General features: G+C 35.7%; 1 protein-coding gene across 1 annotated transcript in view; it reads left to right on the top strand.

Annotated features, from left to right (window-relative positions):
• The window catches only part of TFEC (transcription factor EC), a 37925-nt gene extending 20560 nt beyond the window's left edge, over positions 1 to 17365 (top strand). The window contains exons 4-8 of the mRNA XM_074825471.1: positions 2399 to 2513; positions 3377 to 3433; positions 7829 to 7904; positions 15912 to 16059; positions 16981 to 17365. Of these exons, the coding sequence (XP_074681572.1) occupies positions 2399 to 2513; positions 3377 to 3433; positions 7829 to 7904; positions 15912 to 16059; positions 16981 to 17361 (777 nt within the window). The 3' untranslated portion in view covers positions 17362 to 17365. The remainder of the gene's footprint in view (positions 1 to 2398; positions 2514 to 3376; positions 3434 to 7828; positions 7905 to 15911; positions 16060 to 16980) is intronic.
• Positions 17366 to 17654: the final 289 nt, after the last annotated feature.

Genomic DNA, 17654 nt, shown 5'->3' with positions numbered 1-17654 from the left:
TTTAGGCTGGACATTAGGGAAAAAATTTTTCACAGAAAGAGTGGTCAGACAGTGGAATAGGCTGCCCAGGGAGGTGGTGGAGTCACCATCCCTGGATGTGTTTAAGGGTCGTTTGGATGAGATGTTGGGGGATATGGTGTAGGGGAGAACTTTGTAGAGTAGGGCTGATGGTTGGACTCGATGATCCCAAGGGTCTTTTCCAACCTGAATGATTCTGTGATTCTGTGTGATTTCACAAAAACAGTAGCCTAAGTCATATAACAGCCTTATCTAAAGTCCACTGGAAGAAATGTAGGAGTCACACTGACTGTATTTTTTATATCATTCTGTTTTCATATCATTTAAATGAACCAAATTTATTTACATGAATGTAGGAAGTAATTAAATATGTATCTAGAGCTAATAAAAGTTCACTCTTGTAATATAATTATACCATCCCTGGAACATAGCAAATGGAAAGGTAAAGCTGCAGTAAATTCTGTAATACTTGTCAGTTTACCACTCTGGAATGAAACAAAGGTGCTTAATGCGCGAATGCACTTAGCGTTCAGTCCTGCATATTAAACATAGCTTGTTCTTGAGTAATACTCAACTGAATTCCAAACATTCTTTTAAAAAGTATTTTCATTGAGAGATCAAATATGTTAGCAGATTTTCAAAACTGACTTGGACTGACTTGGTGTTGTGATTTCTAATGGTATTTAAGAATTGTCAGTTCTCCTAAGTAATAAAGCTCTACTTTAAAAATGATCATGTTAGTTATGTATATTCAAAATATTCCTGACTGCTTAATTTCATTGTAGGTTATACAACTGGGAGAATTTAACACAAACTAGGTTCTCAGATAATTTAGTAAAGTTATTAGTTAATTTAGTAAAATCATTATTTAAAAATAAGACATTTAAAATTTCAGATTTAATATAAAAATATAACAAGCGCTGCCACAGAACAATTTCATACTGAGCAAGTCATTGGGAAAGTGTCTCCATTCAAAATAAAGCTGTGAAGCTCACAGTCTCTACAAGGAGAGAAATGATCAGAGTCTAAAAACAGCTGGTTCCTAGCAGACCTATGGTTGGTGTCTCAGTGACCTGCCTGAAAAATTCCAGGGTGTTTCAGGATCCGTGGGTGCAGGGCAGATTTGTAAATAATGTTTCCTTGTCTATGAAAAACAGTTTTCTTAAGTAACTCCCAATTTCCTTTCATGCTTTTCTGTCTCAAGTCAGTATTTTTACCCACAATTTTCCTCAATTTTCACCCACTTTTTCCTCCCCCCTTTTTTTTTTTTTCTTTTTTCTTGGCCAGGTGGACCCACAGTCAATTTCTGAGTCCTTGTGTGTTGGCTACAAAAGAAAAAATATAACTTCAGCACAAAATTTATATGCATGAAAAAATGAAAAACTACATTACTCTTATTGCTTTAGAAGGCAATAAAAATGCAAATATTTTTTGTGAATTTGGACTTGGACTCTTTATACAGTTGTTTTCACATGAGTTTACAGAATTATTTAAGATAATGATCAGTGCTGAAGAGTTGGTTGTATGGTCATAGAAACTGAGAAAAACCTGAACTGTTTTTTACTAAACTTTTACATATTTTACAGTTATTTTAGATTTGTAAAATTATTCAAATAAAAGTAGTATTTGGTTAATTATCTGGAATCCATAGAAACATACTTTAGCCTTACTTCTCTTTAAGTGCATTCTATGGGTTCATTTGAATAATGTTATACTACATTTTGGAAGGTAATAAGGATAATGGTGTACATAATCATGTTATGCATGTTAAAATCTTTAGGTTATCTGGTCTATCCTGACAAGAGCACAGTTTCTTTCCTTAAAACACATTCTTTGATGTTCTGTCCACTCTAGTTTTAACTATTGCATCTAACTGGGTCACTGAATCTTTATGCAGCTAAACCAGACACAGTATGAAGCACCAATTCAGAGTTTAGTGATGTGGTTAAAAAAATCACTGGGCAGTAGGCCACAACCAGCAAAGTTATTTTTACTTTCAACCTAATTCATGTTTGAAGTGTGGTTGTGGTAATCCTGTTAGTGAGAAATACAGTATGGAAGCAATTGAAAAACAGACACTGGCAACAATATCATGCCATCACTCTGCATCTGAAATCCACACAAGCAGCACTTAGAAAGCTGCTTGTGGAACAGTGGCAGACTGTGACCCTTCACTTCAGTTTTACTTAATACTATATAATGGTAAACTTTCCTGTTAGACACATATACATAGCTCTTTCTAAACACCAGACATATTCAAAGATGTTTGTTCTTTGTATTTATTTTTTTAAAATCTTTTAAGTCTTTAACTTACTTTAATACTGTTTTTTTGTTTTTTTTTTTTTGTTCTTATTCTTCTTTCCTCCCCCTACCCCTCAAGCTATCTAGCAGCATTTTGGATATATATAACAGTGACCAGGGAATGGCACCAGCTAATATGGGTCTCACAAATGCTTCTTGCCCAGCTAATCTACCAGTAAAAAGGGAACTCACAGGTAAAAGAACTCTCAGATTTTAGTATTTTATAATTGCAGAACTGATGGTGTTTCTTTTCAAAGTTGAATAAATCTTACCCATGAAATAGATGTCCATAATTAAATTCCTGATAATTCTGCAGTTTGTAGTTTCATTTAAGGAAAAGAACAAAGAACAAGGAAATGTTTTCTTTCTGTTCTCCTCTTTAGCAATTCCAAAACCATGTTTGCCCTGTTTCTTATGAAGGTCGTGTTTCTAATAATCTTAATTATTTTAGGAATCATAGTGGATTCTTCCACATGTTGACTCCTGATCAATGGTATAAATAAATTATCATCCATTAAATTTGTTCCAGTGTAGAACAAACGGTTCTTTTAAAACATTACAATAAGGCTATTCAAGGTAAATTTATATTAGTGGATTAACAACTTTAAAAGTTATGTTCAATTAATCCAAAGAATGCTAACAACCATGTACAGTTTATTAGTGTCACTCAGAGGAAACAGTGAGTTTGTTCAATATCTTACAAATCTGATTAACTCTTGCATTATGGGATATACAAATCCATATTCACATTAGTGCATTGTAAGTTTTATTCTTATGTAAAATGCAACAAATTGGAGAAAAATGCCCCTCCATGGTATTTCTATGTTCTCAAATAAAAAATGTACAATAAAAAAATCTTAAGCAACCTGCCAGACTTGCTCAAAATTTAGTACTGGTAGAACATAGATTTTCTTATGATCTTGTTTAATAATAAAAAGAGTAATGAAGTAAAAACACTAGAAGGCTGCTCTTTGTGACAAGAGGCCATTTTGAAAAGGTGAAAAAGCACTGGAATTGCAACTTAAGGACTGTTTTAATAAATGTTACTTTCTGTCAGAAGCAGATACACGAGCAATGGCAAAGGAGAGACAAAAAAAGGATAACCACAATCTCAGTAAGTATATGTTCATCTTCCATCTCATTCAATGGAATGTATGACAAATGCGGAAATAATGTACATTAGCTATCACATCTCTGCTCTTCTTCTAGATCAGCATCTTACCAGGGTAATCAAATTGAACTCAGTCTGCAAACACAGCTAACCACAGAGCTTTCTTCCCTGAAATTAATTTCTGTCTTTGACTTTTGTCTTTCAAAATACTTTACATACCGTAATGAATTTCTTTCTATATCATCTCCTGCTACTATGTTTTTATTTTACAATTGTACATGTATCCTGCACACTTTGCTTTATGTTGTCTTCAAGAATTACAGTGCAAACAGACAAGAAAGGAGGCAGATGATAAAAAAACAGCAGTGAAAATCCAGTCTTCACACCTTACTGAAGTACACAAGTGAGAGGCTGTATCTCTCTATGGGTGATGGGAAGGAAAAAAAATAATGCACAGAGGATATCAAACAACTTTTAAATGCTAGTTATGCACTTAAAGTTGTGGAAATTGTATGTCACAAAAGGAGATTAGGGCAGGACTGGGTGAGTCTCATGGTGCTCTCACTCTGATATACAAGCCCTCTAACCTCTGTAGACTGGTATACACTTCTGTTTCCTTTATAGAGAACAGTGTAGTCATGTATAGATGTTAGATACTCCAGTTCTAGAGGAAGTCTTCTGTAGTTTAGGCTTAGAACACAGTGTCTAAAAATTAAATTTATAAAATAAACTATAAATTATTATAAATTATAAATTAAACTTATAAAAACAAAAACCATTTTGGTTTATCCAGAGAGAAAAAAAAATTTTATTGCTGAAAGAAGATTGCCTATAAAATTAGGTAATTTTTCCCTCTAAAGACTAATTTGAAACAAAAAACCTGAAGGATTCTTTTTAAAAAGTATTGAATAAAGCAATTGCAATTTACAGTTCTCCTTTCCACTTTTTCCAGCAGAAATAGTCTGGGAGATGGACTCAATGATTCTTACGAGTACCTTCTAACTTCAGATAGTCTATGATTCTATGAATTTAAACCTAAATTGGTAATTAGTTAATAGCCACTATCTTTGTTCTCTTATTTATATCTTGTTTCTCTGGCTATTCTGGTAATTTTAGAAGGATTTATGGCTTTACTTGCATGAAATTAGGTACCTGGAAGTATACATCCACTGGTACAATATGCTAGCAACCTCTGTGGACAACTTTCTGCTACTTAGACTTTCCAGAAGGCGTGCTTATTTCTGTCTGTACATTCTTGTGGATTACAGACAGACCACATAGATTTTTAGGCCTGCTGCTAGCACATCTCCTCTGAAGTGCCTGTGCCGCTGCTGCCTGTATTGTTTGGGCAGGAATGGGGAGTTTTTGTTGTACTAGGAAAGGTGGTGGGTAAAAGCTGTCTGGAACTGCAGGGGAAAAGACTGGCACATGCATACAATGCCAGGTCTTACCATTGCATCTACTGTTTGTTTTGGCTCTGAGATCATACTTCCTGAACACAGAAGACATGTCTGAGAACTGTCCCTCACCACTGGCAACTGAGCTGAAGGCTGTATGCCAGGATAACACACAGATATGCAACATCTCTTCTGGTTTGGCTCCAGGTGTATACTTCAGAGCTCAAAGTCTCTCTGGAGATAGCTCTACTATCTGATGGCTTGGATATATTAATGCGTTACATATAAAGGCTATATTAGTATGATTTACTCTTTTATGGTACCAGCTTTTTTAGAAATGGTCTGAAAAATCAGTTTCTGGAACTTGATAAGATTTATACAAACATTCATATTTCAGGTTGAATTAAGGTCCACATTTTACAGAAATGTTCTTGTACCTTTTAATACTGAAGAGGAACTAGAAAAAAGTTCCCTTTGAAAGTTTAGATCCTCAATTAAACCCTGAAAGGCATTTAGATTTAAGATTCGTATAACAGCAAGAGTTTAAACTATTACCAAATGTATTTTGTTTGGGTTCTTTTGTTGGTTGGTTTGGTTGTTTTTTTTTTTTTTCCAAACAAAGAATTAAGGGTGTAACGTTTGTTTGTTATATGGTCATCTTGTCCCTGTAATTTGAAAAATAATTTTCTGGTTTGGCTTTGGTATAACTTGGTATTTGAAATATTATTGATAACTCAGGATACCACATAAATCAGAACATAAGACATAAATCAGAAAAAATCTATTGAAACATGTTTCCAAGCTTCAGAATTTCCCCCGTAATTCACTAGTATAACCATTGGAAGTTTCTTTTCAGGAAAAACTAGAAAAATAGAAAGAAAAAGAATTCTGTAACTGTCCACTTGTAAAGAAAATTTTTTCTTTGACTTGTTTTATAGCCAATGGTTAGTTGACTATTTTTTGATGAGTATCTTGCAGAGCCTTTCCACACTGTAATTATTAATTAAACAACAGCTATTATGCCATATGACTGTACAGTTAATGCACATTCTTTAACTCTGTTTGCCCTGCCATTATTTTGCCAATACACCTGAACTATATCTTTTAAATGGTTCAGTTGCTATGTGCTTTTGTACACTGTGTTCTCCTACGAGATCCAGCACATTCATGCCAATGGGAAACAAGGGGTCACTTAACAGTACACTCAGGAGGATTATAACCCTGTCTCCTGAATATGTGACTGCAAAACCTGAGATGCTTTAATCTGTTGAGTGAGATTCCTGTTTTTAGAGAGAGTAAAACAAGAGAGTAAAACAAGTCTTACCAGGGCAGAGCACTTCATCAGGGTAAATAATAACACCCTGGGAGTTCCCTGAGCTGGAATCAGCTAGGGAGGAAATAACTGATGTTCACAAACCTAAGACCCTCACACAGACAGGAAGAAAAAACACCTTTATGTGTTGGAAGAAGTAAAGAACTAGAAGTGATCTATGTGGTGGGGCTGAGATTGAAAGCAATATGCTTGCATGACTGTGAGAAGGTTGAAGTCAGCCTAACAAGACCCACCAGGCCGCCCTTGGCTGCACACTTTTAATTTAACTCTTATCAGGCTTTCTGTACTTATAGTCAAAATCAAGATATCAAACTTTAAGTGCACATCGATACATAGATGAGGGGAGCATGTATCCATTCTGCCCACGTTCTAGGCTGACCAGGTCTGGTCTGACAGAGTATAGTGACAATAGCACATTGAGCCTGAGGTAAGGTCTTCCAAGAAGCAAGGGATAAGAGAAACAACTCAATGCAGCTCTAGTGATGGACCAAAGCTGTATCCTGTCCATTCAGTGAGGTTTGGATTGAGTTAAAGTACAACGTGGAGGAAGTGAACAAAAGTGTGGGTTCATGCCAGTAGAACAGCACTTCTGGTCTCTGACAGCTAGCAGTAACACAACAGGACTAGGTTTCTCACTGAATATACTTTCTGTGTCACATTTATATACAAGAAATCCCCCAAAGCCATGAGATGTCCTCTGGGCCTATCCATTAGAAAATGTGAAGTCTCTGCATGTAAAAGTAGCTGGAGAAATACTGGTGAGGAAGCAAAGGAGAATTCTCTCTAAATTAGTGAAATGGGAGGCAGAAAGGTGACAGACCCTTTGTGCAGAGAAGAGTCACATACTCCAGCCTGGATACCGGTACAATGCCGATAAAGTGGACTGAAAGCACAGAAAGGGGAAACTAATTTTAAGAGGCTTCTCTTTTTTCCTTTCTATCTAAACTACAAGTAAATGAAGATACCATACATAGTCTTAAGAGAAGCATAAATTTAAATACAGAGAACATTTTTTTTTTATTGTTTAAATTACGTTTTTCTTCTTTTTATGTGTGTTTGAAAAGTTACTGTACCACACTTGTGCTGTCCATCACCGAAGGAAACAGATGTGCTGGGGATGAAGTGTTTCTGGGACACAATCTTTCTCTGTTTCAGTGGAGGGATATGGTTGCAGTTATGCCCTCTCTGTGGTTTGCAGTGGTGATAACCATACATAAGGGATAGTGAAGCTGTTACATGTGATCTGTAGCAGGAGTTCTGCCAAAATATGAAATGCTGGATGAGTTGTCTTGTGTCCCTGTTGAAGTCATCAGCAAAACTCCACTAAGCTGAAAACTCTGTTGTGTGGGAGCAGGGTGGAGAAGAGATACATAAACATCAGAAAAAAAGAAGTGTTAGCTCATGTTTAGACCATATATGACTATTTCATTCTCTAGGAGTCTAGTTGTAAGGGGGGGAGAAACATATAGCTAGGTGAGATACAGAGATGGTACTAATCATGAGGTTCGTCCTGAGAGTAAGTCAGACAGGTAAGAGATCATGTTGGGACTTCTATTTGAGGAATAACTTTTCTGTACGTTGACAGATTTTTTTTTCTCTAATTAAAATTTTTTATGTTGAATTTCTCCAAGAATATTTCACCATAAAAATACTGTTTCTTTTTAACAGTTGAGAGAAGAAGAAGGTATAATATTAATTACCGAATCAAGGAGCTTGGCACACTCATCCCCAAGTCTAATGATCCGTGAGTTCAACAGTCTTTCTTATAATAACATTTATAGTTTAAATACAGGAAAATAAAAGACAGTTGCAGATACTGGCTATAGGATTGAGTAATGGGATACAAAATCTTCTATGCTGGGTCACTGGTTCAGATCAGGCTGTTAAAGTAACAAACCTTTTGACAGATTTTTGGTGCCTGTTGGGAAAACTTATGTGAAAGGATAATAAAATGAAAGCAATTCCAGGGTGTTTAAGAGAGACTGACACATCAGGGGATAAAACAAAAACCAAACAAAAACAAAAAGAAGAAAAAAAGAAGACAAACAACAGAAAGTCCAGCTTTCTGTCCCTGGGAGCAATTGTCTGGTGTCTCTGGAGAAGGGAGTGATGCTTTCAGCCCTTGCCATGGGCCCTCTAGTGGGATAAAACAAAATGCGTGTTGTCACTGTCTGCCCTTTGCTTAAGAAAAAAAAGAAAATCAGCTTAAAGTCTGTAGACAGCATTTTTCAAAAGTTCTCCACTCAGTGCAGGGAAAAAACAGTGCTAAAATGAAAAGATAAAAATAATAATATAACTTTATACTAATGCATATACTTACAGTAACACAAAATGCATATTGCTTAAACTATACCTGCATTCCCTAAAAGTTTATATTTGTCATCAGTATGAAAAAAGCCGCCTCAGTAGGAAAGCCTGTTGCAGGATTAACAATAACAATTCAGTGTGATAGTTATGATGAACTTCAGCCCTAGATTTTTCATATCACTCAGGGAAGCCTTAAGACCATGCACTGACATGATTGTGACTCACATAAAATTGATTATACAGACTTTTTCTTTATCATTTGCATGTCAATACAGACCTGCATGATACTTGAAATGAAAACATCTATTGATATTTCAGCTTTTTTTTTTTTCCTTAGGACTCAGAAACTTTTTATTATATTAAGGATTTCTACAACAATATAAAGCTGTGTGAGACTTACAAGTACAAGGTTAGCATGACAAGCCACTTGGAGTGAAATCACCATAGAGAAAAGCATCCTTTTTAGAGAATTCACGAACTTGGCTCCTTCTACAGCATCCATCCAAGATTAGATAAATGGGCATGTTCTTGTTATTAATATAGAATTAGGTATTACAGCTGAGTTAAAATAAGAAGTGCTTTAAGTACCTAAATAAAGTTTTGGCCCACGTGATCTGTTGCAAACACAGACTGATAGAAGAGTTTTAATTTTGCTGGTACATCTTTCAGTATTCAAGACCATTTGGGCAAATAATTGAAAGATTTCTCAGAAAAACAGTGGATGGCACTGTTGGTTTGCAGCTATAAAGCAATAATGGAAGTAAGTTATACTGCAATTAGAAATGGGCATGAGGTACAAATTCCAGTTGTGATTTCTGATTGCCCACAGAGGTGTTTCAGTTACATGTTTTGGTCTGGATTCAGGTTCAGTTTATGATCTTATTCAAAACATTAATAGCTAGAGCAATCACTTAAGCTCTTCTTAAAATGAATGATCTGGACCTGAAATTTTGTTTCAGTAATTGGATGTTGACTTTTACCCACAGATTTTGGTTTTGTTGCCTGATGAAAAAGTTTCAGGTGTAGATCCTGAAGACATCGCCTTTTCTTGTTTAAGTCTGAAAACCCATGACTGAGTTCAGGAGTGTGACAGCCCCAAAGTGGCTTATGTTTACAAAAGCACAAGATGAACTTAAGTCCTTCTGAGGACTGCTGTCTTCAAAGGGCTGGTAATCAGTACTCCTTTTGAAAATAGGCCTGTTTAAAAGCTTTCAAGCTGGTGTTAAGAAAAAACAGGCATTAAAAGGTGCAGGATGCTTTTGAAAAACTAGGTTATAACATAACTTTACTATAGCTTGGTACCAGGTTAAATTAATCCAAAGAAGTGTAAACCTATCTTTTTATATTTGTAGATGAAAATACATTAATTTGACCATGTTGTTTCGTTGGCGGAACTGTTCAAAATTATTATTTCTTTCTGGTATGGTTTTGTGTGGCCAAATCATAACTCAGTGTTCTTAACCTGTCTTTCAGTTCTTGCTTTTTCCTTCATAACACCTTACTGTGCCCCCAATCTGCCCCCTTCTTCTTTGAAAAGAAAGAGATGTATCGTCTCTTACAATACTTTATCTGTAACATTTTATCACACATAGCATTTTCACCTCATATATTGATTTTAGATTCTTCTTATAGTGGGAATTTAGCTGTAAAAGAGAAACCTTACTGATGCTTGGACTAATGACAGTGAAGAAAATCAGCCTTTGCATTGAAGAGCAAATACTACTATAACTAAGCCATTGTGGTTAGCATGCCTGTCCCAGATGGCTTGCTTCAAGAAGATTACACTCAGACTCAGGAACAGAGAAGGACATTTTTGATGCTATTTGGAAACCTTTTATGATTTATATTTCTTAGAAGTGGTGTGTGGGGTTTTTATTTCACTTTTGTTTTGTTAGTTATATAGTGAACTTGTTTGGCTCCTGCAGAGCTTCCACAGAGAATTTCTTTTGACTGGTTTAAACCCCTATTCTTTTCACTTTTTTTTTTCTTTTAATTTAATGATGAAAAGTGTGGATTACATTCCTTAAATGAATGGGTGTTTTAAGTTCACTTCATCAGCATTAGAAAATGGAGATAAGTATAAGTTGCAAAGAACTTTGACTCTTTTGTTTAATTTTCAATGCTTAGATATCCAAGTAGTAGGTGATTCAGAAATGCAAAACAGTTATACAGAATAATTCAAAAATAGAATTAAAAAAAGCCCTAAAATACCCAGTCATATTTTCCTGAAAAACTGATAACCTTCTTCTTTAAATACACCTACCTTTCCATTCATGGTTCCTTTGTGTTCAGCCTTTCAGAATCTAGTTTTTAGGTGTGAGAGTCTGGAAATGCTTATGCAAGAACTGTTTTATGGTAGCCAGACTAGAATTATCAGAAATACTAAGAAGAAAAAACCCTTCTTTTAAGAAATCTAATCATTTTACATAACTGGGATGTTAAGAAAACCACTGAGGATTTGGGCAGAAGTAGTGGGTTGCTCTCACTCTGTCCTGTCTGGTCACTGCATCTTCCTGTGCCTGACCTTCTCTCTGTTTGTTGACAGACATGCTAGTGGTCAGCACAGCCACATAAAGTTTGCATACACTCATGCTATTATAAACTGGAAACTTGTCTGTTTCAGGAGACTACACTTTGTAATTGTGCAGGTCATGAAAACAAGTACAAAGTCCTTCAAAGTATTTCTTTGAGCAAGCATAGTTTACAGCTAATTTTTCAGAACTACAGAAAGAAATGGTCTGCAAGCATAATTTCAACTTCACAAATGTATTTATTATTAGTAACTGCTCTGTGGCTGGCAAACTCTGTGACTATCATCCTCTCCCACAATCTGTTTTCATTAACTGGTTTTACTCTTAGATGATTAGATGCTCTCATGCTTTCTACAGGAGTTCAACTTGTGTAGACTAGTGAAGCTCCTTTGACTTCAACAATGTTACTCTAATGGAAATGAGCTGAAGATCAGTCTCCTGGTTATATTTCTTTTCTCCTAAATGAGAAACTCTCCCAGGTGAGAGTTACATGTTTTGATCTGGACATTTGAGAATTGCAGAGAAATTCAGCTGCTAAAGTTAGAAGGAGATAGGATTCAAAGACTAATAAAACACATGAGTTTTTACTTATTTGCTATTTTTCCATGCAAATCATGTTAACTGTGGTGGACCTCCATTAATTAAACTAGATAACACATGTGTAGCTTGCTAAAAATTTTAAATTATTGTACCACATGCACACACAGAGACAAAGGCACAATCCTCCTTTGCAGAGGTCATTGCTGATGACCAGACCAGCAAAACTTCTTACTGCTCTCCACTGACTTGTGCACATGTAGAATTTCCCATGTGTTTCAGTGTTTAAAAGATGAAGCCTTACATACATAAATAAAAATGAAGAATAAGGGGAAAAAAAAGAAAGGAATTAATAGACAGTGAAAGAGTAAAATGAAAAAAAGAATTCCTGTAGCCTCCAGAGACTACTTGATCTACATCTAACTTTGTAGGTTCCAAACAGTTATGAATGTAACTCTTTTGTCTGTTTTTATGAAGGGATTTCCAAAAAAATGACTGCCAGTGGCTGCTCAGTTTTTAAAGGTTCTCAAATGGGATTGTAGGCCTTGTCATTTCAATATTTATCTCTATTTTATATTGAGGAAGCAAATACATAAATGTTTAAAAAACAAAAGACATAATTTCCTAGTGCCACTTTTATAATTTTTCAGATAACTTTATTTGCACCCAAATGAGAATTCAGCATTTTCAGAGAAATAATAGAAAACCAATAACAGATCAGAGAATTCTGAATTCTTATGCACTTGTTGTGCTTGGATTTAATCCACCCTCAAACACTGAGGTTTTTTTTTTCTTCTCATCTTAGATGAATCTGCTTGCCTGCCTGCTAATCAGAGCTAGATGCATTGCAGACTATGGCTATGGAGGCACCTCCCCCGTATTATTCCCCCCATTTGCCTTCATCCTCACTAGATATATTGCTACTCTTCCAACCCTGGACATCTGCATAGACGCTTTGTTTCCCCATAGCACTGTCCTGTGAATTCTGTATAGTGCTCTGGCCTAGAATGGATGGAGAGTGTCTGCAGTGCAGAACCAGCACAGACATCTTCAGTACTTTCTTTTGGTCCTGGTATAGAGAGACACGGAGTGAAAGACATGTTGACTTCTAAGGTCACCAGCTGATCCTTTGCTGTGTTGCCTTCAGACATTGGAAGATTTAACTTCAATATTCCTCATTTAATAAGACATCAACCAGTATATGTATATATGAGTAGAGATATAGAAGATATATGGGATACATGCCTACACACAGACACACACATAGAATAACAGTGTCTTAAATCATAATAGTAACCACAGAATTTTCATTCTGGAACTCCATGATAGTTTTGCCTCTCAAATTTGTAAATATTGCCAGAAGAGATATCTATCCATATATATCTCATGCAGAAGCTAACCATCTTCCTCTCTCTGGCAGTTTAAATCCAGAAATTAGCCCTCCAGTGGAGATTTATTTCAACCTATGAGAAAAATTATTATCACCATATATGTAAAAATTCAAATTATCAAGACAACATGAACTAAAAGTAAGGAATATCACAAAGGCTGTCAATTATGTGTGACATGAATGAATATAATCACAAAAAGATTCCAAATGCAGCCTTGAATATATGGCTTATTCATATGTCAGTCAGAAAAATTAACCAAAAATATTTTCATCTGAATTCAATTTTGAATTCATAACATTTTATAACTGACTGAAAATTGTTTGTGAAATCACTGTGAAATATTTCCCAAACATGTGTTATATGCATATTTTTGTCCTGTTGTTACACATCTGAATTATTAATCCAGCTATGGATTAATTTCTAATTTCATATTGCTACATTTTTATGTTCAGACCATCAGTCCAAAACTGGCTTAATTTTGTCTTAATTATATGCTAGGAGGTACTGACCTCCCTTACCTAGGCAGATTGTGTTTCTCCAGAGTTTATACTATAGGCATTCTTATTACTGTAGCACTTTTCAAAGTTGCCATGAAAATTTCCTAAATCAGTCTTTTTCACTTGAAATTAAACACAAGCCTACTGTTATTCTGAGCTATATATAGTTCATATCTGAGATGACAGTGACGATTCCCAGTTTGAAATGTTGTCCTCCTAACATTACCAGCTCCTATTTAGCCAGGAGTGCTCTCATGTAGGCAGACAGGCACCTCATTGCCTTTCAAACTCCACTGCAATTCAGGGGTAAATAGGGACCTCTCAGTATTTTACCTAACTTTCCAAAAGTGTCTGAAGAAAATAAGATTATAATGTGGTGATGGCAGCCAAGGATTTGCCCAGAAAATAAGCATCATGTGTACTAAAAACTTCCTTAATCTTTACAGTTTGAACATAGGTATCCCACATGCAAGGAGAAAGTCCTCTCCTAGGAGGGAGTCCATGGGATGCTGGCAGGAAAATGTTCTGTCCTCCCACCTGGGCAAACGTACAGGGAGAGGAAGGAGGAGGCGGAGGCACTGCCAAGAGGTGATTCAGCTATCATGAGGGAGACAGGTTCTGCTCTTGGCTCCTATTCCCACCTCTGCTTTAGTTTTCTGACCAGGGAATGTCTAAATGAGAATACATACCCACTTCAATGAGCAGCCTCTGATGTTTTGGCTTTGCAGACAGCAGAGTCTGAGACAATAATTATTTTCCCTCTGACCTCCTCACCTTCTAATCCTGAAAGCTGTGCATTCCTGGCCTGCACCACTGAGACGAGGGGAGGTCCCAGTATGCTGGAGCCCTATGATTTTGTGCTGCCCAGAGAGGACAGAGATGTGAATTTGAGCCCTCTCTGATCAAAAAGATGGTTCTCCCAAATCTCTAGCAAATGACTTAAACTCTAGGATATGGTTAAACACTGTGATGCTTTGTCACAAGTAATTTTGCATATTCTTCTGAGCATCTTTAAAGCTATCAGCTCCATAAGTTTTTTTTTTCCTGAGTACATTAGGAAAGACCAGATCGTTTGGGTCCCTAAATCCTGTACCTCCCTGGCTTTTTTTCTATACATTCAGTAGAATGACAACTGCCTTGGTGGAAGATTCTAAGGGTGTTTAGCCTTGGGGTAAGGGTGCAAGGTTCCTTAGGCACTATGTAAAGCATAGACACTTCTGCAATAAATCCACTCCAGATCACAGTTTTATTCACCATAGGTGAGCTTGTGAGTAGGAGCAAGTCTCATTATCTAAAGCAACCAAGGAAAAATGGAAAGTGATGATTAACTGGAGTATAATTTATCTTTTTGACTCTATAAATGCCAGCATATAAGTATATGTGTTTGGTATAGGTACTAAAAAAAAAATGCACTAAGATGGTTACTTGCCACTCTGAACCTCAGATTCTTACTGCTTTAAATAGCTTTTTCCTTCTCAGCGTTGTTTTATAGGACCAGAACCTCTGCCGATCTTCTTTTTGGTATAAGCCATCTTGCAGCGAAGTGGATAGTCTGGATAAATACTTTTGTATGTATGTTTAATGCAGCAGGCAATCCTGTATTATAAAATACTGAACTTTATTAGAAATAAAATGTTTTCAACAAATTTCATTCTTGTTCCAAGGCCTCCGAGACCTTACATAAAGTAACACATGGAAAGCTGGTAAATGAATACATGAGAGTTCTTGAACAGATGCATTTGGAGTGTATTATTGTTAGTAAGACTGCTTATAAGCTCAAAGTTAAACCATTATTTCCTGAATGATAGACAGGTTTAATCTTATTTTTTTACAAAGAGCTTATTTTGTGTTGTTGTTGTGTTTTGTGTTGGGGTCTGCATGTAGCTGTGGATTTTAACTTGGTTTATATTGTTTCAAGATTTTTGAACGGGATTTTTATCATTCCATAGCCATTATGGTTATGAAAGTGCGATTTGTCTGGTCTATCATCAATGAGGAGTGGCATTCAGCACAGACCATTTTTTTCTCAACAAGCATAAAAGCAACCTCATTAGTAAGTCAGGTAAAAGGAGTAGTATATTCAAAATGATCTTTAAAAATTTAAGCTTAAGTCCTCAGTAATGTATATTTCCTAGTTCATTAATGCAGAAATACTGCACATAGATTTTAATCTTAGAGTTAATAATAAAAGCAATTTTCACTAAAAATATAAAAACTGTAATGGTAGAATCATGATATTGCATTTAGCTCTCCCACAAAAAGTCACTTTATTACTTTCTTTTGACACTTATTTTCATTCTGGGATTAATTTTACTATATAAGGGCTTCTTAACTATTCTATTAAAATTTCCATTCAGAAGCAATAATATCTAAGAGTGAATAATAGTCATGTAAATCATTATTTCATATTAATGTAAAAGATTTTGTAAGTTCTTATGAATTCTGCTGACATGCACAATTGTGAAAAGGTTATCTCTACATTCTGCAGTGATATGCGCTGGAACAAAGGAACTATTTTAAAAGCATCAGTGGAGTACATCAAGTGGCTACAAAAAGAACAACAGAGAGCCAGAGAATTAGAACACAGGCAGAAGAAATTAGAGCATGCTAACAGAAGACTTCTACTCCGAATTCAGGTTTGTATAAGAGCATCGCCATGAACTACAAAGCTTGCTCAGTATTTATCTCTCATCAAATTTTATTAATCAATATAATTTTTTGCCAAATGGCATTTATTAGAAATGAATTGACTTTCCCTATTTGTTGTTGTATATTGGGGATGGGGTATTTTTTAGATTTCTAGGAAATTCCTTTGATAACTAGAATTTATATAAAGGAATACATGGAAAGTTAATAAAGTGTTTGTACAAACAGTTTCCTTATGTATGTGTTAGAGCCAGAGAAAGACAAAAAAGGAAGCAAAAAAGTATATCCCTACATCCAAAAATCAATACTAACCACCAAATTTCTTTCAGTATTTTAATTTTCCCTTTATAACCATTTCACATGTTACACTTCCTTGGGTACAGTGTGCCATGTTATACCTTCTTGTGACATGAAGCAACAGAATATAGCCCTGCATGGCTTGAAATGCAAGATTTGCATATAGCCACATATGAAGATGAGATAGACAGACAGAGAGACATAAAATCAATCATCTTCTATATGGTGATTCACACATATATCTGTATAACATAAGCATCACCAACTAAAGTATCTTCTGTTTCGCTGGATAGCAGTGAGTAATGAACTAGAAAGTTGCAACATCTTTCTGTCACCTTTACTGGGTTCGGTATGCAATGGTTTTAGAGAGGCTGTCCTACCTCTTATGCTCCTGCAGGAGAGTTGCTTAACAACAGGAGGGGAAATAAAAAGAAAAACACTTGAGTGGCAAATTTTCATAGATTAACAATTGAATATTTTAAAATGTAGTCTCACAACTGGACAAAAGATATAATTAATTTGCATGTACAATCTGTATACTTATTGCAATAGTTCTGAAGACACTGTTTTGTCTTTTAAAGTCATTATCTAATTGTTTTTGTTTGAAATGTCAGGAACTAGAGATCCAGGCACGTGCACATGGCCTTCCAGTCATGTCTTCACTCAATGCTGTTGATTTAGCTGCACAGGTCATCAAGCAACAGTCTTATGCAGAGGAGAACTCTGTAGACTACTCTCATCAAATGCCTCTGACACATGGACCAAATTCTGATGTTTGCAATGGTTCTACAGCCTTTTCAGATCCACTTTCACACTTCACGGATTTGTCCTTCAGTGCAGCTTTAAAAGAAGAGCAACGGCTAGAGGAAATTTTACTGAATGACACAGTGTCACCATTTGGAACAGACCCACTGTTGTCCTCCACGTCTCCGGCTGCATCGAAAGAGAGCAGCAGAAGAAGCAGCTTTAGCACAGATGATGGAGATGATTTATAAAAACGGAAAGGGTTTCATACTTCTCTAAACCACTTGCTAAAAGACTGAGTTGAATATAAGCATGGTGTTTGTGCTTATTTTAAATATGAATAAGGAGAGCCACTGTGAAGATAAGTTACTACATGGCAAGGGTTTAAATCAGCCCTTACTTCATAGGAAAATGAGATGGACATAAACTCATATCACTTTGCCCCAAATTCACACCCTCTGTTCATGGCCAACATTTGCATGAATCTTTCTTCACTGGGAACATTTTTACTATCATTCCATGACTTTTTACAACACTATGAAAA

The sequence above is a fragment of the Strix aluco genome, chromosome 5 (genome assembly GCF_031877795.1).
Source record: "Strix aluco isolate bStrAlu1 chromosome 5, bStrAlu1.hap1, whole genome shotgun sequence".
NCBI lineage: Eukaryota > Metazoa > Chordata > Aves > Strigiformes > Strigidae > Strix > Strix aluco.
This window is presented reverse-complemented; position numbering and strand designations above follow the sequence as displayed.